We start from the raw sequence: 24,440 nt of genomic DNA, 5'->3' as shown, positions 1-24,440 counted from the left end.
GGATCCCCATTTCTTGTAGTTTCACGGACAATAGAGCCACTGACTGTCCCCTAATTGCATGTATGTGACACTCTTTAAGGAAAATCTTGAGATGAGACTGTTGCCATGAGATTTTCTCAAGTCCCACCCTCCTCTCCACAATTTCCGGTTCACGGCCCTCGCCCGCGGTATTCTCACCTCTCAATGGTGTGAATGCTTTTGTCAGACTCAGTTCCTCCACTCCCAGCTCTTATAAATTTTTACATTTTCCTCACTTTAGGTTCCCAATAAAAGAAGATGACTTACAGTGCCTCCAGAAAGTATTCACAGCGCATCACTTTTTCCACATTTTGTTATGTTACAGCCTTATTCCAAAATGGATTAAATTCATTTTTTTCCTCAGAATTCTGCACACAACACCCCATAATGACAACGTGAAAAAAGTTTACTTGAGGTTTTTGCAAATTTATTAAAAATAAAAAAACTGAGAAATCCCATGTCCATAAGTATTCACAGCCTTTGCTCAATACTTTGTTGTGCACCTTTGGCAGCAATTCCAGCCTCAAGTCTTGTTGAATATGATGCCACAAGCTTGGCACACCTATCCTTGGCCAGTTTCGCCCATTCCTCTTTGCAGCACCTCTCAAGCTCCATCAGGTTGGATGGGAAGCGTTGGTGCACAGCCATTTTAAGATCTCTCCAGAGATGTTCAATCAGATTCACGTCTGGGCTCTGGCTGGGCCACTCAAGGACATTCACAGAGTTGTCCTGAAGCCACTCCTTTGATATCTTGGCTGTGTGCTTAGGGTCGTTGTCCTGCTGAAAGATGAACCGTCGCCCCAGTCTGAGGTCAAGAGCGCTCTGGAGCAGGTTTTCATCCAGGATGTCTCTGTACATTGCTGCAGTCATCTTTCCCTTTATCCTGACTAGTCTCCCAGTCCCACAGCATGATGCTGCCACCACCATGCTTCACTGTAGGGATGGTATTGGCCTGGTGATGAGCGGTGCCTGGTTTCCTCCAAACGTGACGCCTGGCATTCACATCAAAGAGTTCAATCTTTGTCTCATCAGACCAGAGAATTTTCTTTCTCATGGTCTGAGAGTCCTTCAGGTGCCTTTTGGCAAACTCCAAACGGGCTGCCATGTGCCTTTTACTAAGGAGTGGCTTCCATCTGGCCACTCTACCATACAGGCCTGATTGGTGGATTGCTGCAGAGATGGTTGTCCTTCTGGAAGGTTCTCCTCTCTCCACAGAGGACCTCTGGAGCTCTGACAGAGTGACCATCGGGTTCTTGGTCACCTCCCTGACTAAGGCCCTTCTTCCCTGATCGCTCAGTTTAGATGGCCGGCCAGCTCTAGGAAGAGTCCTGGTGGTTTCGAACTTCTTCCACTTACAGATGATGGAGGCCACTGTGCTCATTGGGACCTTCAAAGCAGCAGAAAGTTGTCTGTAACCTTCCCCAGATTTGTGCCTCGAGACAATCCTGTCTCAGAGGTCTACAGACAATTCCTTTGACTTCATGCTTGGTTTGTGCTCTGACATGAACTGTCAACTGTGGGACCTCATATAGACAGGTGTGTGCCTTTCCAAAACAGGTCCAGTCAACTGAATTTACCACAGGTGGACTCCAATGAAGCTGCAGAAACATCTCAAGGATGATCAGGGGAAACAGGATGCACCTGAGCTCAATTTGGAGCTTCACGGCAAAGGCTGTGAATACTTATGTACATGGGATTTCTCAATGTTTTTATTTTTAATAAATTTGCAAAAACCTCAAGTAAACTTTTTTCACGTTGTCATTATGGGGTGTTGTGTGTAGAATTCTGAGGAAAAAAATGAATTTAATCTATTTTGGAATAAGGCTGTGACATAACAAAATGTGGAAAAAGTGATGCGCTGTGAATACTTTCCGGATGCTCTGTAGGTCCAAATCTTATTGAAGAATGTCATCACAAAGGGTTATCAACAGAAAAAATGAGTACACGGGGAATCCTAGCACCGAGAAACAAGAAAGTGAAATGAATTAATTGTCGATCGGTTACACGGCAAATTGGTTAAATGCGTATCAATAGACTCTGCTGAAGCAGTTGGCAGCGATGGTGCGGAAGATGAAAACATCAACTTACAATATCACGAAGAATATCTACAACCGTTAACACCATGCGGTCTGCCACCGGCCGAATTACTGTAGAAAGAAGGATGTGTCATAATGTAATTGCGTAATTTAGCGAGCGATGGGCTATGCAATGGGACAAGATCACTTGTATTCAAAATTGGTTGAACAATTATGACACGTAAATTTTAAACAGGTGACAAGAAAGGTAATGTAGTACATCTAACATTAGACACCAAAGGAGATCTTGATATGCCAGTCGAATTAAAACGTTTACAGTTATGAGAATAGCTTTTGTTATGACAATTAACAAATCACAGGAACAAACATTCAAAAAAGTCGGTTTATTTATTAGAGACAAAGAAATGATATTCACTCACGGCCAGTTATACGTTGCGTTGTCACGATGTGAGTCCAAACACGGAATCAAATTCAATGTAATACTGACAAAAATTTAATTCAAAAAATTGTTTTTACTGAGGTTTTACAGTAAAAGTTTAAAAAGTATTTGCGTATTAATTTCACAGCCAAAGAGAATGAAAACAAGTAACGCAACAAATACGTCTAACGCAACATGAAACATAATTTCCTTTCAATTTATTACATTTTACTATTTTTTTACTATGGTTAATTACTCGCTGTAATGTAAAATAGTTACTTCTATTATGCATATGTAACAATTCCCATGAAAATAACAATCTGTTTAAATTGTACATCCGCTTCCACATTCACGAGTGACTAGCGTGTAGCACCCGCCTGGGGGTTGGCGAGCGCAGCAAGCAGGGGGCAGAGCCAGTAGCGTAGCGTGGGTGTCTGCCGCCCGGGGCGGAGGAAAATTCCGCTGTCCCCTTATTTAGGTATGGTTCAAATTTTTACAAGATATTATTATTATTTATTGTGAAATTTTGCCGCCCCCTAAAAGTGCTGCCCGGGGCGGGCCACCCCTGCCGCCCCACTACGCTACACCACTGGGCGGAGCCCCCTAGTTATTAATAAAACTTTCATAATCAGATCTCTGATCATGTACTGTAGCTTGACACTCCTACTTGTAAAATTGTGGTTGTGGCGGACGACTAGGGGTTATGCCCAGCCGGGACACCTGGAAGGACCGGGAGAGAGACCATACCTCCCTTGGACCACGAGAGGGCAGCCACCCTGGTCTGCGTGGGGTTCCACGGGGATCAGAGCTTGGAAGCTCAACCCTGTGGGCAGGCCCGGTCTTAGGTATTATGGGGCCCTAGGTGAAAGGGGGGTCCAGGGGCCCCGTGAGGGGGGCAGAGCCCCCCTGGAAGCTCTGTGAAATGCGTGAAAATTAGACCAAGGAGTCGATCCGGGGCCCCCCAGACGACGGGGCCCTAGGCGGTCGCCTACTTCGCCTATGCCTAAGGCCAGGCCTGATTGGGACAAATAATGCTGTAGTATATTTAAGTATATATGACAATTGCTCACTCGGACAATTTGTTTTGGGGGCCCCCAAGAAGGATTGTGAAGCCCTGGATGGCAGCACTTCTGCCACACTTGGTAACACTGCTGGAAGGAATTCCAGGGACACCCAGAGTGCTTCCGGGTGCTCATGTGGCACTTCCGCCACACCAGGAAGTGCCGCCGGAAGATCATAACAGAGCACCTGGAGCACATCCCGGGTTGTTATTAAAGAGGCAGACGAGTCGGGAGGAAGAAGATGGAGCTTGGGAGGAGAGGAGTAAAGGCGGCAGAAGTACAGAGAGACTGAAGGGATTGAGTTGGTTGATTAGGGCATTGTGAGGTGCCGTGTAATATTGAAGACTGTAATAAACGTGATGGGCGGCACGGTGGCACAGTACGGAGACCATATTCTCCCCGTGTCTGCGTGGGTTTTCTCCCACAGTCCAAAGACATGCAGGTTAGGTGCACTGGTGATCCTAAATTGTGTGCTTGGTGTGTGTGCCCTGCCTTGCGCCCTGTGTTGACTGGGATTGTCTCCAGCAGACCCCCATGACAGGATATAACGGGTTGGAAAATGACTGACTGACGGACTAATAAACGTGTGCGCTTTGGACATTTGGTGTCATGTCTGCTGTGTACTGGGGGTCTGGCTTACCACAGGGTACATAAAAGTACAAACAGAGAGCATTAAAAATACTTTATAAAGTCTTAATCCAGGTACTAATTAATAAATAAATATTTAAAAAAGGGGGTGGGGTGGGGGGGGGGGGGGGCACCAGGGTTAAAAGATTAGACCTCAAGGAACAATTATTAACCTTGGGGATCCAAGTGAGTGTCTTAAGGTTATATTTTTATTAAATACTAGACATTAAGCCCGTTACAATAATGGGCGCTAGAACAGTAGTGCATAAACATTAGTAGGAACAGTCTATAATATAGACTCTGTATTAAATGGCAAGGGACCGTCTATTATCTGTTACAGTAATACTGGCTTGTATGTGGCTGTAATATGCGTCGCTGTATTGTGTGCCTTTAATTTTCTGTCACAGTAGTACGTCTCTCCAGCAAGTATTTTAATCTGTGCTGGCGTGCAGCTGATTATTTTATGTGTAACGTCTCCCCAGCAACGGATTTTATGTGCGCGAAAATAAATCTACTTTTAAAAGTCATCCTATTGTAATATCATGAAAATTCGTATATTTAGGAAAAGCCCTTCAACGACTGACATTTGACACTTTACCGGGCCAAGTTTGTTAATCGCAAATCTGACATCCTCAGAGTGAACACTTGCACAACAATAAACACTAATCCCACCTCTTTAGGGAAGCTGGTCTCCGCGTCTCAGTACCCGATTGGATTTTTCGTGCATTATTTTTTAGGTCTTACCTCATTTACCGAAATCCGATTGGATCGGCCGCGCGATATTTTATTGGTCCCGCCCTCTCTGTCTTGTGTGACGCGTCAGGCGGCCTTTGAAGTGTCGCACACACGGACACTGGACGCACACAGGGGTTTGTTAAAGAGGATTATGGTGGGGGCAGCACGGTGGCGCAGTGGGTAGCACTGCTGCCTCGCAGTTAGGAGACCTGTGGTTCGCTTCCCGGGTCCTCCCTGCGTGGAGCTTGCATGTTCTCCCCGTGTCTGTGTTGGTTTCCTCCAGTGGCGACTGCTCGAAGACTACAAGGGAAGCTCCGCTTCCTCTGCTTTGTCAGAAAATAAATGCTCATATATGCACTGTCGTATTTATATTGGTTTTAATAAAAGTGCGCTAGAACGCGTTCAACTTCATGACTAGCTCGTTCAGAATCAGGTATTTATTGTAGATTGTTTGACGCGATTTTCTTGTCATACATTTCCGTGCAGCACAGCGCGTTAAACCCTCCTGAAGCCCAGCTTCATATGGGCAGGCACAGAGGAGCTTTTTTCACTGCAGAAAAGCTGGACGCTAATTGGATAAATGCACCAAAATCGTCACTTCCAGGGAAGCTCAGCTTCTCTGGGAGTGAATGGAGCAGTGGGCGGGCCAGGACGCTGGGCTGCTGCATGATGATTGGAGGAGCTGTTTAAAGGGCGGAACCCCTTTTTTGATTGACAGCATTTGAGAGTGTGCTGAAAAGTTATGGCCATTTCTTTGACTCAGGGAGACTGAGATCTGAACTTCAAGTACTATATTCAGATCATGACTTACAGGGGTGCAGGGGTAAGCTGTGTGATTTCTTGGTGTTTTTTAAAGACATGGAGTTGGATAGTGCAATGCCTCAGCTATACAAGCTGTTGTCGTTAGTGGCAACAATTGGCGCTACATCAGCAGGTGTAGAGAGGAGCTTCTCCTGTTTAAAACAGGTCAGTTCATACACCAGCAACACGATGGGCCAAGATCATTTGAGCAACCTTGCTCTCCTGGGCATTGAAAGGAAACTGGTTAATTCCCTGGAAAAGACGGCCAATTGGTACGACAGGGTCACAGACCATTTTCTGCAAAAGGAACGGAGGGCAGAATTTACGTACAAATAACATAATGAATTTTATGATGAAGGCCTAATATGAGCTTCCCCTGTTTCAAAAGCTAGCAGCCGCCACTGGTTTCCTCCCACAGTCCAAAGACATGCAGGTTAGGTGGATTGGCGATTCTAAATTGGCCCTAGTGTGTGCTTGGTGTGTGGGTGTGTGTGTGCCCTGTGGTAGTCTGGCGCCCTGCCCGGGGTTTGTTTCCTGCCTTGCGCCCTGTGTTGGCTCCAGCACACCCCCATGACCCTGTAGTTAGGATATAGCGAGTTGGATAATGGATGGATAAATATTAGGGATGGAGGAAAATTAGGGTAAGGGTTGAAAGAGGAAAGGACTCCTTAAGATTAGGAATAGAAGCAGGAAGGAAAGAGGGGTTAAGATAAGGGTTTGGGCGAGGAGGGTAGGACAATCTGTAAAGTTATGTGACCCATTTAATTCTCTGCCACCAAGTCGATTTGGGGTCTGGAAGACCAACAGTTCTCTAGATTGCTAGAAAAGCAAATAAAAACCAACGTTTGATGGCAAAGGACCTTCAGGAAGATTTAGCCTACCCTGGAATGGTGGTCCACTGTTCGACTGTGCGGTGACACCTCAACACATAGGACCTCCATGGTAGAGTCAGCAGGTGAAAACCTTTCCTGTGACCTCACCACCTGAACATCAAAATATGTCTGACGCATTCGGGAAACGAGTCCTGTGGCCTGATGAGGTCACGATAGAACTTCATGGCCACCACCTACAAAGGTGTCTTTGGAGAAAAAGGGGGGGCCGAAGTGCGGGAGAAGACCATGTCTCTGAGTATTAAACATGGCAGTGGACCGATTTGGGCTAGTGTGGCAGCCACTGGCACGTTGGTGGCCGAGGGGGGAATGGAGTCAAAGAGCGAGCAGCAAACGTCACGCCGTCTGAATAGAAGAAGCAGCTAAAAAAAAAGAGGACGAGATAAGGAGCTGAAACTCACCTCACAATCTACAGTGGGATACCTCCAGAGGCGCAGGGTGACAGGTTTGCCATGACCCTCACATACCCCCCACCGAAAATCAGTGGAGGTCTCAAAAGAGAGAGCGCAGTGCAGGCAAGTAATTAGGAGCCTTTTGGAAGGACGAATGGGTGGAAAGACCCCAAGTGAGACCTGGAAGAGTCTTAGCTGGCGACAAAAAGCTCGATAAAGGGGGTCTCTCTAAAGTCTGAGCACGTTGGGGGCCCAAACTGGCTTCGGTTTCATTTTATTATTTTGTACCTGTGAACGACTGAAATAAAATTGTAATCTTGCTTAAAATATTAAAGAAAATGTGTCCTCTTGGACTCGATGCCTTCATGTTGTCAGATCATCATCACAGAAAGACTGTAATGGAACCAGGGGTGTCAGCGGGCCCCAAACCAGTCCCGGGTTCAAATAAAGGATTTTTTTTTTATTAACTATAATAGCGTCACAGCAGGACAAACACAAACACACAACACTCTCTTCTCACCACACGCTGCCCCCCTTCAGGTGAGTGTTCCTCCACATCTTCTTAGCTCTGACTCACCTGCATAAGGGAGGGCATCCCCTTTTATTGAGGACCCGGGAGCACTTCTGGTGCCAGGGCCAATGCCCGATAGAAATACTTCTAGGTCATATGGATGTCATGCCCTCCTATTCATCGGCTCTCCTCGTCAGCTTCCTTTCCTGTCCTCTCTTAGATTTCTCTCCCACTTTTGTTGCACCTCTGATTGTCTCATTTCTGATTTTGTCCTTTTAAACTCCACACGTCCATCTCAACACTCATTTCTACCCGTATCACAGCTCCAGACTTCATCAGTGGTCTTATAAACCTCAACTTACCTCCTCCCTGAACTCAACCTGGTAGTCTTCCTTTTTCAACTTCCACCATTTGATCCTTGGCTCTGCCCTCACTCTCTTCCTCTTCTTGATCTCCAAGGTCATCCTGCAGACCACCATCCTATGCTGCTTAAATACACTTTCTCCTGCCACCACATTGCAGTCTTCAATCTCCTTCAGATTGACACTTCTGCATAGGATATCTTCTACCTGTGTGCATCTTCCTCCACTCTTGTATGTCACCCAATGTCCCACCCTCTTCTTAAAATACGTATTCAACACAGCCATGTCCATCCTTTTGGCAAAATCCACTATCCTCTGACCTTCTTCATTCCTCTCACCATACCTACTTATCACCTCTGTTCCCTTCACCAACATCTCCATTGAAATTCACTCCAATCACCACTCTCTGTCCATCACTTCATCCAGTGCACCCCCAACAGAATGGAAAGGCTGTTGGTCCAGAGGACATACCTGTGGAAGCATGGAGGTGTTTATGGGAGATGGCAGTGGAGTTTTTAACCAGACTGTATAATGTAATCTTTGAAAATGTGAGGATGCCTGAAGAGCATAGAAGTGTACTGGTGGTGATGGGCTGGCTCCCCACTCAGGAATTCTTCGTCTTGTGCAATGTTTTCTGGCATGGGAGCAAACCTGAACAGATGGCATAATTAAAACATGTATAACGAAGATTTTTCAAAGTTCCAAACACTCCACGTTCCAAGTTTATAGCTAGTTTTACTTTCACAAAAACATTTGTGTGGTGATTGGTTATGCAGGGGAAAAAAAAAAAGGCTAGGAACTGGGAGTTTGGTACATCAGATAAGGTTTTCTTTACTGCAGGAGTACTCTCTCCATCAGAACAACATCCATTGAATTCTGTATTTGCATTTCCGACCACCAGCTCATAAACCCAGTTAAACCACCACAATACACATTCATACATTCAACATTTTGGAGCCTCATCACACCTGCCATAAGTTCAACACTGAACGTACACCTGGGGGCTCCCTTACCGAGAGAGCAGCACTACTGCCATGCCACCATAGCCCCTGCGACTATGAAATCAGGAGATGGGAGACCCCTCCTTTAACCGCCACCTTATCGTGGTGGAGGGGTTTGCGTGTCCCAATGATCCTAGGAGCTCTGTTGTCCAGGGCCTTATGCCCCTGGTAGGGCCACCCAAGGCAAACTGGTCCTAGGTGAGGGATGAGACAAAGAGCGGTTAAACAAACCTCCTATGATGGAAAACAATTTTGGACGGCGTTTTCCCTCGCCCGGACGCGGGTCACCGGGGCCCCACTCTGGAGCCAGGCCTGGAGGTGGGGCTCGATGGCGAGCGCCTGGTGGCCGGGCCTGCACCCATGGGGCTCGGCCGGGCACAGCCTGAAGAGGCAACGTGGGTCCCCCTTCCCATGGGCTCACCACCTATGGGAGGGGCCAAGGAGGTTGGGTGCAGTGTGAGTTGGGTGGTGGCCGAAGGCGGGGACCTTGGCGGTCCGATCCTCGGCTACAGAAGCTGGCTCTTGGGACGTGGAATGTCACCTCTCTGAAGGGGAAGGAGCCTGAGCTTGTGCGCGAAGTTGAGAGGTTCCGGCTAGATATAGTCGGGCTCACCTCGACGCACAGCTTGGACTCTGGAACCAATCTCCTTGAGAGGGGCTGGACTCTCTACCACTCTGGAGTTGCCCCTGGTGAGAGGCGCCGAGCGGGTGTGGGTATACTTATTGCCCCCCGACTTGGAGCCTGTACATTGGGGTTTACCCCGGTGGACGAGAGGGTAGCCTCCCTTCGCCTTTGGGTGGGGGAACGGGTCCTAACTGTTGTTTGTGCGTATGCACCGTACAGCAGTTCAGAGTACCCACCCTTTTTGGAGTCCCTGGAGGGGGTGCTAGAGGGCATACCTTCTGGGGACTCCCTCGTACTGCTGGGAGACTTCAATGCTCACGTGGGCAATGACAGTGAGACCTGGAAGGGCGTGATTGGGAGGAATGGCCCCCCGATCTGAACCCGAGCGGTGTTTTGTTATTGGACTTCTGTGCTCGTCACGGATTGTCCATAACGAACACCATGTTCAAGCATAGGGGTGTTCATATGTGCACTTGGCACCAGGACACCCTAGGTCTCAGTTCGATGATCGACTTTGAGGTCGTGTCGTCGGACTTGCGGCCACATGTCTTGGACACTCGGGTGAAGAGAGGGGCGGAGCTGTCAACTGATCACCACCTGGTGGTGAGTTGGCTCCGATGGTGGGGGAGGATGCCGGTCAGGCATGGTAGGCCCAAACGTGTTGTGAGGGTCTGCTGGGAACGTCTGGCAGAGCCCCCTGTCAGAAGTAGCTTCAACTCCCACCTCCGGCAGAACTTCGACCACATCCCGAGGGAGGTGGGGGACATTGAGTCCGAATGGGCCATGTTCCGTGCCTCTATTGTTGAGGCAGCTGACCGGAGCTGTGGCCGTAAGGTGGTCGGTGCCTGTCGTGGCGGCAATCCCCGAACCCGTTGGTGGACACCGGCGGTGAAGGATGCCGTCAAGCTGAAGAAGGAGTCCTACCGGTCCCTTTTGTCCTGTGGGACTCTGGAGGCAGCTGATAGGTACCGGCAGGCCAAGCGGAATGCGGCTTCGGTGGTTGCTGAGGCAAAAACTCGGGCGTGGGAGGAGTTTGGGGAGGCCATGGAGAACGACTTTTGGACGGCTTCGAGGAGATTCTGGTCCACCATCCGGCGTCTCAGGAAGGGGAAGCAGTGCAGTGTCAACACTGTATATGGTGGGGATGGTGCGCTGCTGACCTCGACTCGGGACGTTGTGGGTCGGTGGGGGGAGAACTTCGAAGACCTCCTCAATCCCATTAACATGCCTTCCAATGAGAAAGCAGAGCCTGGGGACTCAGATGTGGGCTCCCCCATCTCTGGGACTGAGGTCACCAAGGTGGTCAAAAAACTCCTTGGTGGCAGGGCCCCGGGGGTGGATGAGATACGCCCGGAGTTCCTCAAGGCTCTGGATGTTGTAGGACTGTCTTGGTTGACACGCCTCTGCAACATCGCATGGATATCAGGGACAGTGCCTCTGGATTGGCAGACCGGGGTGGTGGTCCCCCTCTTTAAGAAAGGGGACCAGAGGATGTGTTCCAACTACAGAGGAATCACACTCCTCAGCCTCCCTGGAAAAGTCTATTCGGGGGTCCTGGAGAGGAGGGTCCGTCGGATAGTCGAGCCTCGGGTTCAGGAGGAACAGTGTGGTTTTCGTCCTGGTAGTGGACCAGCTCTACACCCTTAGCAGGGTCCTGGAGGGTGCATGGGAGTTTGCCCAACCAGTCTACATGTGTTTTGTGGACTTGGAAAAGGCGTTCGACCGTGTCCCTTGGGGAATTCTGTGGGGGGTACTCCGGGAGTATGGGGTACCAGACCCCCTGATAAGGGCTGTTCGGTCCCTGTACGATCGTTGCCAGAGCCTGGTCCGCATTGCCGGCAGTAAGTCGAACCCGTTTCCAGTGAGGGTTGGACTCCGCCAGGGCTGCCCTTTGTCACCGATTCTGTTCATAACTTTTATGGACAGAATTTCTAGGCGCAGCCAGGGCGTTGAGGGGGTCCGGTTTGGTGGACTCGGGATTGGGTCACTGCTTTTTGCAGATGATGTTGTCCTGTTTGCTTCATGAGGCCGTGATCTTCAGCTCTCTCCGGATTGGTTCGCAGCCGAGTGTGAAGCGGCTGGAACGAGAATCAGCACCTCCAAATCCGAGACCATGGTCCTCAGCCGGAAAAGGGTGGAGTGCCCTCTTAGGGTTGGTAGCGAGATCCTGCCCCAAGTGGAGGAGTTCAAGTATCTCGGGGTCTTGTTCACAAGTGAGGGAAGAATGGAGCGCGAGATCGACAGGCGGATCGGTGCGGCATCCGCAGTAATGCGGGCGTTGCATCGGGTTGTTGTGGTGAAAAAGGAGCTGAGCCGCAATGCGAAGCTCTCAATTTACCGGTCGATCTATGTTCCTACCCTCACCTATGGTCATGAGCTATGGGTAGTGACCGAAAGAACGAGATTGCGAATACAAGCGGCTGAAATGAGTTTCCTCCACAGGGTGTCTGGGCTCTCCCTTAAAGATAGGGTGAGAAGCTCAGTCATCCGCATCGAGGAGATAAGGTTGCTCGGGCATCTGATCAGGGTGCCTCCTGGACGCCTCCCTGGTGAGGTGTTCCGGGCACATCTAACCGGGAGGAGGCCCCGGGGAAGACCCAGGACACGTTGGAGGGACTATGTCTCTCGACTGGCCTGGGAACGCCTTGGGATTCTCCCGGAAGAGCTAGAAGTGGCCGGGGAGAGGGAAGTCTGGGCATCTCTGCTCAAGCTGCTGCCCCCGCGACCCAACCTCGGATAAGCGGGAGACAATGGATGGATGGGAGAGCATGCAAGGTTATGAAGTCAATTTAAAAGGGGTGTGTTGCTCTCGTTACATCTGCAAAATGTCTGAATCTTTAGTGTCCTGGTGCTCCAAGTTTGTGAGCCATGGACGCTATCTAGTGACCACAGATGAAGACTGTACTCCAACACTGTCTCTTCACAGAATCTATGGGTACCACTGGTGTGACTGTTGCTCATGAAGTCCCAAATGAGACTCATGACCTACATTGTGAATAAGGGTCAGTTACAGCACCATGATTCATCCAAGAGGGTGACCTGGCTTGCAGGATCTTCATTGTCGAGGAGCTGGATCTGGTTACAGCAGACAAAGGGTCATTTCTGGAAGGAGGGATTGGAGTACATGTCTGCCCTTGGGGGGTGGGGTGGTGGTTGTGTTATTGCCAACCAGGAGCCCCAAGTCATTTCATTCTGTGCAAACTATCAGTGCATGCTTCCCAACCTGACACGCAGAAAAAAGCCACCAAAACACAATGGTAATTGTGCAATTAACAAAACTGAGGATGGCAAATTGCCAATGCTGTCCGAGGTGGTGCAAGCTGTCAGCCCTGAACCAATGCCACATTACTAGAGTGGACGATTCTCTCTTTACAAAGACTTGCTCCTGTGTTAGACATTGATGCTGCTAGATGCCACAGTTAAGGTACAAAACCAATTGGTTCAGCAGCTCAAGAAACAGCACAATGCTATTTACATCTATTCAGTGTTGCAATTCAAAAAGAATAAAAAGTTATCAATTCATACTATTTAATAAATTACTGGAGCCGAGCACTTCTAAACTCCTGGTTCGAGTTAATTCAAAAGCACACCCTTAAATGCTCTGGATGTTAACATACAAATGCAAAGATGAAAGTGCATTCGATCACACAACACAGGTCTCTTGAAATTCAGTCACACTGGAGTACTTGGATCCACAAGTAAATTAGTGAGCAGCATCAAGTTGAAAGCCCTAAAAATCACAAAAAGCATTCAAGGCTATGGTTATAACTCAATTCCCACCACCTAATAAAAAAAAAAAACAACACAAACACCTTGACTTGAGTTTAAAAAGCTTTATTAAAAAAATAAAATTGTAAAAAAATATATACGTTATATCCTCCAAGTGATCTCACCTAGAGAGGGGAGAAAAAAAAAAAAAAGCCACATTTAATTGCATTTCTATATTATAACAAACCGGAAATGTGACAATACCATCCAACCATAAAAACATCAATCAGGCCAACCCTTTTCATTTAAACTAAAAAAAAAAAAAAAAAAAAATATTCCCCAGGTCCTAACATTTTACTCAACTATAACATTTATCCAAGGTGTCTACAGGTCTTTACGTAAAGAAACTTCAAGTTATGGCATTACGTACTTTTACATGCCCCCCAGTAGGACATCCAACTGGTCTCCGCTATAGGACCTCAAAACGGACATTGGCTCATCAGGGCAATCCTCACCTGCAAAAAGCAAAACAAACTCAGTATTTCATATTAAAACTACTTAAAACATGCTGTACAAATAAGATTAAGACACAAAAGCAAATGCTCTTTAGGCACCAAAGCCAATCTAGATGTGCCGAGAACCCATTAAAAAAATACATGCATTAAACTTGCTCCAAAATACTGGTTTACTGCATTACAGTGAGCACACTGAATATGAACACAAGATTAAGCTGGAGAACAAACGATTCTTTAAGAAATTGTAACTGTTGGGGTAAATAAAAATGTAAACTCTTCTTACCTAGCAGAATGGTATTAAAATACCCTCATTCGAAGCTCCTGACCGCTAGTCTGATTAGCGCAAGGTTCTGTACTCAAGACTGTCCCCTGCTTCACTGGTTCCTTCCGTCGACTTGTGCTACTTCTCTCCCTCAGCTGGCTCCATGTGCTAGCCTGAGTTACTGCATATGCTAGCCTCTTCCGTGCACACCTCTTTGTTGCAACTCTAAGCCTTCTATAGCCTTCCTGTGCAAGAGGGCTAATGACGAGCAGTATTCAAAAATAACAGTTCAGTGGTTTCTGGTGCAGCAGCTTTAAGAAATTCCACTTGGAAAAATCTGGGACGTCAGCTGCTGGGTTGCTACCCATAAAACACTCAAGTTGCTATTGGCAAAACCATGTTTTCAGAAAGTTGTAGCTGCAACTACTTTACAAACAAGCTTAAAATGACATGCAAAACTTGAAGGAGCCATAATGGTCCAGTATTACAAAAGCCCTTAAAAAACGGGACAGGGTTTCTACAAAAGGACAGAAAACTGGCACCAGCGAAGACCAATTAATATAAACTGGTCCCATCTCATCTGCTGGTCCAAAAGAGAAACCCAGTTTAAACATGGGAATAGATTTCTACAAGAGATGCAAGTAGATGCGTAAAAAAAAAAAGCAATTTTTCATAAAAATTTATGGGGTTCTCACAAACTCCACTTGCAAGCTTAAAATTGCAGGTTTACAGAAAAGGTGCTGGACACAAAGAACTACACTGCTTGCCTGTCTTGTACAAATCTATTCAAATTCTCAGCTCCAGTTTTAATACATTCAATGTTTAATTCAATACTGGAAGCCTTCCACTACACACTAAGACTAATATTCCAAAGAAAAATTAAAGAACTAAAACTGAACAATACTTAAAAATGAAGATGGTTTATTTCAGCTTGATTTGCCATTGTTACACGTAAAAACACCATAAATGGTGCTATAAACAAAATTAAATCTACATAAAACCTTATTGGAATGCTTTACATTTTCACAGAAACAATAGCAACTACAAAAATATCCTGCATGGACAGTATTAAAAACACAGAATATCATAACCCCCCCTCCCCCAGTCACATGATTGCTACACACTTATAGTACAATTTCCTCTCTTCATGTAGCAACTGTTAAGGCTGCCACGACTGTGCTTGGCTGAGCAGATCTAGGATGTAACCTGCAGCTTCCCTGTCACTTCTCTGGCTCCTCTCTAAGTACTGATTCCTGTTGAATAATATGGAACAACATTGTTAAACTGGGTACTGAACTTAACTAAAACACCTCTATACAAAACAAATGCCCCGGCCCGCCCCCCCCATCAAACATTCCAAGATGAAACAGCAGGTACCCTTAATACACCATTAACTATACAGGCTTACTTAAGTCCTTTGGAACTATGGATAACTATTTTCATTAGGGTTTAGCATTTACAATAGGTAGTATTTACACTACTTTTACCTTGCATGTTTAAAACCTTCTCCCACCACTGCCACCATAACCTCCACTACCAGAGCCACTGCTGCCTCCACCACCATAGCCACCTTAAAAAAAAAACCAAAACGAGTTAATGAAACCAGCTTGTTGTATAAAACCTTTAACAAAACTTGGACATCAAACTAACCTCCATATGGGCCACCAGAATTCCTTCCAAAGTTGCCACCCTTCATAGGACCATAACTTGAAGAGGACTGAGTGTTATAGTTGCCAAAATCATTGTAGTTGCTTCCAAAATTTCCTACAGTATTAAAAAGGCACATACAATGAGATTACCATAATGCTCTGAAATAGATACAACAAATAAAACCCACATTGAGCATGAAGGACATATTAAAAAATATATATATATACCTCCTCCAAAGTTTCCTCCTCCTCCTCCGCCACCACCACCATTATTATAGCCATCATATCCACCACCGCTGCCTCCGTATCCACCTCCCTGGTTTCCATAACCCTGACCACCATAACCACGATTGCCACTTCCATAGCCAGGACCACCGCCGCCACCACCACCATATCCACCTGCAAGAAATTTGGGGGGGGAAAAAAAAAAAGTTCAAGGCAAGTCAGTTGAAACAAACCCACCCCACTTTACACAAACCCTGCAAGTGAAACTCACCATCTCCGAAGCCATTGTAGCCACCATCACCACCTCCACCATATCCACCACCTCTTCCACCTCCAAAACCACCTACAATTTAAAACACACACACACACACAAAAAAAAAAAAAACTTTACACAATGTTAAAGGGTCACATTAAAAATTCAATAAGTGTGGTGCTTGTCCACATACCACGGCCACCGAAGTTCTCACCACGGGCAAAATCATTACCTCCAAATCCTCCACCACCTCCTCCACCACCACTACCGCCGCCGCGGCTGAAGTTTCCACTGCCGCCACCTCCTCGCCCTACAAGGGATTATATGTTTAATATACTGGATACTAGGTGGGGAAGAAAAAAAAAAAAAAAAAAAAAGTGCCAACAACTTACCTGAACTTGCCATTTCCTGTTTTGACAGTGCTTTTCGGACTTCACAGTTATGGCCATTTACCGTGTGGTACTTCTGAACTATGGGAGACGGGGGGAAAAAAAATTTAATACAACTTGCAGACAGACCAATTTGTAGACCAACAGTTTAGCACACCCAATACTTACTGACTATTTTGTCCACTGAATCATGGTCATCAAAGGTAACAAAAGCAAAGCCCCTCTTTTTTCCACTGCCCCTGTCAGTCATTATCTCAATTACTTCAATCTTGCCATACTGCTCGAAGTAGTCTCTCAGATGGTGCTCCTCTGTATCTTCTTTGATACCACCAACAAATATCTTTTTGACAGTCAAATGAGCACCAGGCCTTGTGGAATCCTGCAGAGAAGGAAAAAAATATGTTACCATTGTCTGAGAGAAACAGGACATACTGGTTAGCAAAAAAAAAAAAAAAAAAAAAAGAAAACAAACCTCTCGGGAAACTGCTCTCTTTGGTTCTACAACTCTGCCATCAACTTTGTGCGGCCGTGCATCCATTGCAGCATCAACTTCTGTTACACCAGAGTACGTGACAAAGCCAAACCCTCTGGAACGCTTGGTGTTTGGGTCCCGCATTACCTGTTTCAACAAAATTGAAAGAATTTCACCTATAGGCTTGGGGACAAAGTTGTATATATTAAACAACACTATCCAACTCTGAGCCATGAGAACTGCAAAGGCTGCAACTTTTCTTTCCCGACGCTTCTTCAGTTGAACTTCATCAACTGGTGCCTAAGTCATCCAATCTGCTTTTCATTAAAGATCAGCCAAATAAAACGGCATGTTAAATTAACCAGTTAACATGGGCCTCAAACTACCAATCACCTTCCTCGTCAGAATACACAGATGATTCCTTTATATTTAACTTCACAGATTGTTGGTGCTCCCACTCCCCCAAAATTTTTTTCACACATACGAGCACCATCAAACTGTTTTGTGGACCTAAGCAAGCAAATCAACACTACAAAAGAACTTCCTCTAATTTCAGAGGGAGAAGTGCATTCAAGACTTAAAGACCTAAAGCACTTCAAACAGCTGCATGAAACCTGAAATAAACCCATCTAGCATAAACCCATGTAGTCGAAAGCACACACTTTGGTAAGGTTAGATAGAAGGAACTGAACAGTATCTGTAAATATAATTGGGACCAGATACTATGTAATGGACACAGGATAGCGAGTCATGTGTTGGCTCGCTTTGTAGCTGTTGCTATGTGTCATGGAAAAACAAGGCGGGTGTCTTAAATAGGCATGTCAATTAAAACTAAAATTTACATCACAAAACTACCATCAATTAAGAAAATCAGTTAAAAGAAAAACTGCAGCCACAAAAATGGGGTTTGGAAGACAATACTTACAACACAGTCTGTGAGGGTTCCCCATTTTTCAAAGTGGGCCCTTAAACTTTCATCAGTAGTTTCAAAACTCAGGCCTCCGATGAAGAGCTTCCGGAGTTGCTCGGGCTCGCGGGGTGCCTACAGGAAAAGGAAAAAAAAAAAGTTTAAAAAAATAATTATTGCGTAAGAATTCGACCTGCGGTACAGACGGACTGGCCGGCGAATAAGACAGGCCAGATGGTGAAGGTCACGCCACGTGATCCGACCCCATCCCATCCCCCCCGACACAAGAATAAAGATCGAGATCGTCTGCCTGCTTTTTTACAGGCGAGGAAAAAATGTACTCAAATCACTATATGTGGGGTATGGAACAAAAGGGTGCTAATCAATTTTAGCATCCATCTGCATTTCAGAAGACATGGAATATTCTAGAATATAGTAGCTCCCGAAATCACGTGGTAAAAAAAAAAAAATCAGGTCACAAATGGTGCATTAATGAACTTACATAAAAAAAAAATTTAAGACAAATATTAAAAAAAAAAAAAAAAATCTTCGTATACGCATTCTAGAAGATAATAGGATCAACAACATCCATCATCTGGCTGTGGTGTTCCTCACACGCGCTCTGGCCTTTACAGTCAGACGCCATATTTGTTATACAAGGACAAAGAAAATGGGTCTGCGAAGAATAAAAACGGCATGTGCCGCCACCCCAAACCCCCCTAAAAAACACACCACATCGAAAGCCGTCGCATGAGAAGCCCAAAAGCCACACTTTGATTCAAGCACATACTATTCGGGGATGAAATTTACGAAATGGAAGATACGATATTTGGTTTTTTTTTTTTTCTTTAAAAAAAAAAACTTAAGTCTCAATGCACTTAATGAAATCGCTTACAAAAAAACTCAGTTATATTAACATCGAAAACACTTCCAAAAAAATAAAGTTAAAAAAGGTCAAAAAAAAAAAAAAAACTCACCTCCGATTTTGACATGTTTGGCTTAACACTGCGTCCAAACCCGATGTCCAAGAAAAGAGGAACACGGCTTTCCAACCGTTCGCCCGAAGCTTTAAGGGAAGGCGAGGTAGGCCGGCACGGTACCGCCCATGGAGTGAAACTATTGGACCACTCCTCCCGCCAAGTCATACGTCACCGGAGGCAAGGATCAAACATTTCAGCGAATCCAGTGGCACGTTTTCACGAAATAGCCAATGGGTGCATGGCCTTTCCATTAAGCCCCACCCTCTCCGACAAAGGAAGACGAGCAAGAGGCTAATCGAGTATCTGTCAATCATTTTCATATTCGTCACTGTTAGAGGAGGAGAATGCGTTGGGTGGAGTTGCAGCGGCGTGTACTGCGTGAGAAAATGTTCATATTATTATTACTTTTTTTAAACACAGCTAATCTGAAATAGTCTAATATATATATATATATATATATATATATATATATATATATATATATATATATATTTATTTGTGTTAACATGTATAAAAAAATAAAAGAGTTTAAAATAGTATATGCCCTGCTTGGCCTTTAAAAATTAACCTTATCAATTCCAAGGCCTAATCATGGCGGCGTTCCTTAGTATCACGAGGCGTCTTTTTACTAGAAGCAAGGAACCGACTAATTTAAACGTGAAGCTGCGAAGTCCCTAAAATATGCTGAATATGTACACTAGTTGAATGTACTATTGTTTGTGAAATCTCCTGTTGCGGAGGATGTGCAATTAGGTGCGTACGACTGAAAAAAATGAAACCTGCTGCTTTTGTACTCCTGAAGGCCACAATAGTGATATAAATGCCAGACGTGCTTGGAAGATTGACAAACGGTTTAAAAAGTAAGAATACAAAAAAAAAAAAAAAAACAGGATTTCATATGCAAAACTTATACCATGGCTTAACATTTGATCATTTTTAAATTGACTTTACAGTCGATATTGGCCTTTGTTTGGTCCAAAAAAACAAAGCCATGGAGATCCAGGCCATGGCGCTCACTTTGCCTGTGTTTGTGCCTTTGTGGAATAATAAACATAAAACTCGGTACGACTAAAATATTTACAGTTAAAAAGATACTGGCCTTTGTTTGGTCCAAAAAAACAAAGCCATGGAGATCCAGGCCATGGCGCTCACTTTGCTTGTGTTTGTGCCTTTGTGGAATAATAAACATAAAACTCGGTACGACTAAAATATTTACAGTTAAAAAAATGTTTATATCGAGTTCTAAAACGCCCTGGTAAGAATCACAGACCAGACACCAAGGCTAAACCCCAGTTATTTAAGTTGATGACTTATAAGTATTCAAAATGTTAGCCTTGTGTTTTTTGTGTAAAAAATAAAAAAAAAATGAAGAAATCATTAAAAAAGAACATCATTCTCCTTCTGCTTAACAATGTTAGCATTTTTATTTAAAAAAAAAAAAAAAAAAAAAGGGTAACACATACAAATCCAAGGTGCACTTGGATAAGCAATACAATGGTGCAGAAATTGTGTTCCACAAATATAAAAAAATCAGACTAAAAGTAAAACATAACCTCCTTCACCAACAAATATCAAAGAGCTATATAAATAAAAAGAAAGAACCTTGTGATTCCTGAAATATACAGTATTAAGATGGCAGCAAAATTCAGCTAAAGACCCCACAACTTTACAGTACCATTCATTGGTTGTTGACACATTTTAAACAATTCTCTCTCAGGTCTCAAATAATTTTCCACAATTTAACATATTATGAAACACCCATTGTGTTATTCAAAGAGTTCTGGGAATCTGGAACCAATCTTACCCATACATGGAGTTGAAGCAGGAACCTTGACAACCTCGAAGTATCTTGAGATATTAGGGCAGATTAGCTGTTAGCTTAAGAAACAAGTGACACATGGATTGAATTGTCTGCTCTCGTTACGTTTGTGTTATTTAGAAAATAAGAAAGCAGGCTAAAATAAAAATCCAAAATGCACTGGCTTAAGCAGTACAATGATGCAGAAATTGTATTACACAAAAATCAAACTAAAAGGAAAACACAATCTCCTTCCCCAACAAATATCAGAGAGCTATATAAATAAAAAGAAAGCAAATTTGAGATTCCTGAAATATACAGTATTAAGACAGTGTTAAAATTCAGCTAAAACCCCTGCAACTTCACAGCAACATTCATTGTTTGTTGCCAAATTTTAAGCAATTCCCTCTCAAATCTCAAATAATTTTTACCAATTTAAGATATTTTGAAACAACCATTGTGTTATTTAAAGAGTTCTGAGAGAGAAAGAAATGAAATTCTCTCACGGGCAGTTATACGTTGTGTTGTCACAAAGTAAGTCCAAAAACAGAATCAAAATTCAATGCGATATTGATGAAAATTTAATTCAAAAAATAGTTTTTACTGAGCTTTTACAGTGTTCCACAAAAACACAATCTCCTTCCCCAACAAATATCAGAGAGCTATATAAATAAAAAGAAAGCAAATTTGAGATTCCTGAAATATACAGTATTAAGACAGTGTTAAAATTCAGCTAAAACCCCTGCAACTTCACAGCACCATTCATTGTTCGTTGCCAAATTTTAAGCAATTCCCTCTCAAATAATTTTTCCCAATTTAAGATATTTTGAAACAACCATTGTGTTATTCAAAGAGTTCTGGGAATCTGGAACCAATCTACCCACACATGGAGTTGAAGCAGGTACCTTGAGGTGTCATGCCTACTTGGTGACTTTGAGGGAATGGGTGCCCAGGAATAGTGTGTAGAGCACCGAGTGGTGCAAGAAATTGTCTCTGGGTCCTGACTTTTCTAAGTTCTGTTCCAGGGCATCCAGCAAAGACTGTGCAACTGGGTATTCCTAGAAGAGGGGCTGTGGAGGTTCCTCCTGCAGGACGCACCGCAGACAATGAATGTTTGTGGACAGTTTACTGTTGTGTATGAATGAAGGGAGCTGCAAGCCCCCTTGGATGGCCATCAATACCATTTCTATGTGTCTTTAGATGAATTCATCAGAGGTTACATTCTCCCAGACCAGCATGGCTGTGGTGACTGAAGGGTACTACCCAGTTCCAACCTGTCTCTGGCTCTGTAGATAAGTCTTTGGCTTCCTTAGGTCTGGTTTGAAAATCCCGTCTAGTCTATGTTCCCTTATGAACCGAATAACATCTGTGTAGTACTATGTTTTAAGAACAGCAGGTGTCTCGCTTGTCCTAGCTTTTTCAAATGGGCAGAAAGAAGACGCAGCGACAGAGAGTTTTCAGCAGAGCAGTTGCTGTAGTCTATCAGAGTCCTGTAGATGCAGTTGTAGGCATAGAGGGCCCTCAGCAAGGTGGGGATGTCTGGGATGCTTTTCCCACACTTGAGAGGTTCCTTGTACATGATTGACTGCTTTACTCTGTCCATCTTGGAGGCCTACATAAAGAAGAACACTGTCCTGATGATGACTTAGCACAAAACACGCTGCTCACTGAATGCTCTGGTTTGGAAATTAAGGAGAAGTGCTTTTAGGACTTAAGCCAGGAAGCACTTCTTGTGGACATCTGGAACAAACTACCACATCATGGAGGTGAAGCAGAAACCTTCACAACTTTTAAGAAGTATCTGGATAACATATTCAGATGCCTTAGCTATTAGCGAAACTAGCTAGCTAGATGGACTAATTACTGTCCTCTTGTTTGTTTTATTGCTTACAAACCCATACCACTTGAAACCAATCACTACATCATATTACCCTACAAACAGTGCTCATGTGCTAAAGCAATCTTTTGTATATCTCTCTATTATATAAAAAAAAAATCCTGCGACAAGACGAGACTTTTTGGAAGATTTTTTCAAGTCCCTCAAGACGAGACTTTTGACATGAGATTGTTTCAAGACACTCTCTCCTCTCAACCATATTCAAACACGCACACGGTCCTCTCACCTCTCAATTGTGTGAATGCTTTTGACAGACACATTTCCTGCTCTCTCAGCTTTTATAAATTTTTACGTTTTCCTCACTTTAAGTTCCCAATTAAAGAAGACTTATTATGTCCAAATCTTATTGAAGAATTTCATCCCAAAGGTTTATCAACAGAAGACATGAGTACACGGGCAATCCTAGCACCGAGAAAGGAGAAAGTCAAATTAATTAATTGTTGATCGGTTACACGGCAAATTGGTTAAATACGTATCAATAGACTATGCTGAAACAGTTGGTGGTGATGATGCGAAAGATGAAAACATCCATCCATCCATTTTCCAACCCGCTGAATCCGAACACAGGGTCACGGGGGTCTGCTGGAGCCAGTCCCAGCCAACACAGGGCGCAAGGCAGGAACCAATCCCAGGCAGGGCGCCAGCCCACTGCAGGACACACACAAACCCACCCACACACCAAGCACCCACTAGGGACAATTTAGAATCGCCAATCCACCTAACCTGCATGTCTTTGGACTGTGGGAGGAAACCGGAGCGCCCGGAGGAAACCCACGCAGACACGGGGAGAACATGCAAACTCCACGCAGGGAGGACCCGGGAAGCAAACCCAGGTCTCCTAACTGCGAGGCAGCAGTGCTACCACTGCGCCACCGTGCCGCCCAAGATGAAAACATCAACTTACAATATAACGAAGAATATCTACAACCGTTAACACCGTCTGGTCTACCACCGGCCAAATTACTGTTGAAAGAAGGATGTATCCAAGAAAGGTAATGTATGTAGATCTTCCACGGATAACATTACACAACAAAGGAGATCTTGATATGCCATTCGTATTAAAACATTAACCGTTTCCCGTTAGAATAGATTTTGCAAAGACAACAAATCACAGAGACAAACATTCGAAAAAGTCGGTTTATTTATTAAAGAGAAAGAAATGAAATTCTCTCACGGGCAGTTATACGTTGTGTTGTCACAAAGTAAGTCCAAAAACAGAATCAAAATTCAATGCGATATTGATGAAAATTTAATTCAAAAAATAGTTTTTACTGAACTTTTACAGTAAAAGTGTAAGTTTAAAAAATATTTACATGTTAATTTCAAAGCCAAACAGAATGAAATCATATAACACAATGAAAAACTCGAATGCAACATGAAACAATTTACTTTCAAATTATTACATTTTACTATTTTTTAATATGGTTAATTACTTGCTGTAATGTAAAATAGTTAGTTCTATTATGCATATGTAACAATTCCCATGAAAATAACATATGGTTAATTACTTGCTGTAATGTAAAATAGTTCTATTATGCATATGTAACAATTCCCATGAAAATAACAATCTGTTTAAATTGTACATCCGCATCCCCATATGTGAGTGGCAGAAACACAAAGTGGCTTGCGTGTAGCACCGGCCCGCAGGTTGGGGAGCAAAGCGAGCAGGGGGCAAAGCCCCCTAGTCTTCTTGAAAATACTAACATTATCCAAGTTTTATATAGCGCAGTCCAGAATCAAAAATCCAATATGTAAACTTCAATGTGTTCTTTACACACAAACATAATTTCACACCTTTGCTCCAATCTCAACAAAATTTTGCACACATGTCCCACTTTTCTCAGGAAGATGCACTACACTTCTTTGGATCCCAAATTTTTGACCCTGTGGTACCTTTGATAGGGGTTT

The 24,440-nt window shown here is 44.3% G+C and overlaps 1 protein-coding gene across 2 annotated transcripts; it reads right to left on the bottom strand.

Annotated features, from left to right (window-relative positions):
• Positions 1-14,866: 14,866 nt before the first annotated feature.
• Positions 14,867-18,998, bottom strand: LOC114649140 (heterogeneous nuclear ribonucleoprotein A1-like). Of its 2 annotated transcripts, none has more exons than XM_028798589.2 (11): positions 18,835-18,998; positions 17,876-17,992; positions 16,951-17,097; positions 16,647-16,857; positions 16,482-16,559; positions 16,283-16,399; positions 16,108-16,179; positions 15,840-16,010; positions 15,613-15,726; positions 15,450-15,532; positions 14,867-15,215 (listed from the first exon to the last, which is right to left on the bottom strand). In XM_028798589.2, exons 1-10 carry the CDS (start codon positions 18,847-18,849, stop codon positions 15,459-15,461), a joined length of 1,116 nt encoding a protein of 371 aa, XP_028654422.1. In that variant the 5' UTR covers positions 18,850-18,998; the 3' UTR covers positions 14,867-15,215; positions 15,450-15,458. The 2 variants fall into 2 exon arrangements, with proteins under 2 accessions (XP_028654422.1, XP_028654423.1); XM_028798590.2 differs by having other exon boundaries at positions 16,322-16,399.
• Between the last annotated feature and the right edge of the window lie 5,442 nt (positions 18,999-24,440).

The sequence above is a fragment of the Erpetoichthys calabaricus genome, chromosome 3 (assembly GCF_900747795.2).
Source record: "Erpetoichthys calabaricus chromosome 3, fErpCal1.3, whole genome shotgun sequence".
Classification (NCBI taxonomy): domain Eukaryota; kingdom Metazoa; phylum Chordata; class Cladistia; order Polypteriformes; family Polypteridae; genus Erpetoichthys; species Erpetoichthys calabaricus.
This window is presented reverse-complemented; position numbering and strand designations above follow the sequence as displayed.

What these genes read in the sequence shown, in the direction of transcription:
- LOC114649140 (XM_028798589.2), bottom strand. An exon ending in AGAGAGCAGTTTCCCGAGAG is followed by an intron (nt 16,858 to 16,950) that starts GTTTGTTTTCTT and finishes CCTTCTCTGCAG; the next exon opens with GATTCCACAAGGCCTGGTGC. An exon ending in ACAGGAAATGGCAAGTTCAG is followed by an intron (nt 16,400 to 16,481) that starts GTAAGTTGTTGG and finishes AATCCCTTGTAG; the next exon opens with GGCGAGGAGGTGGCGGCAGT.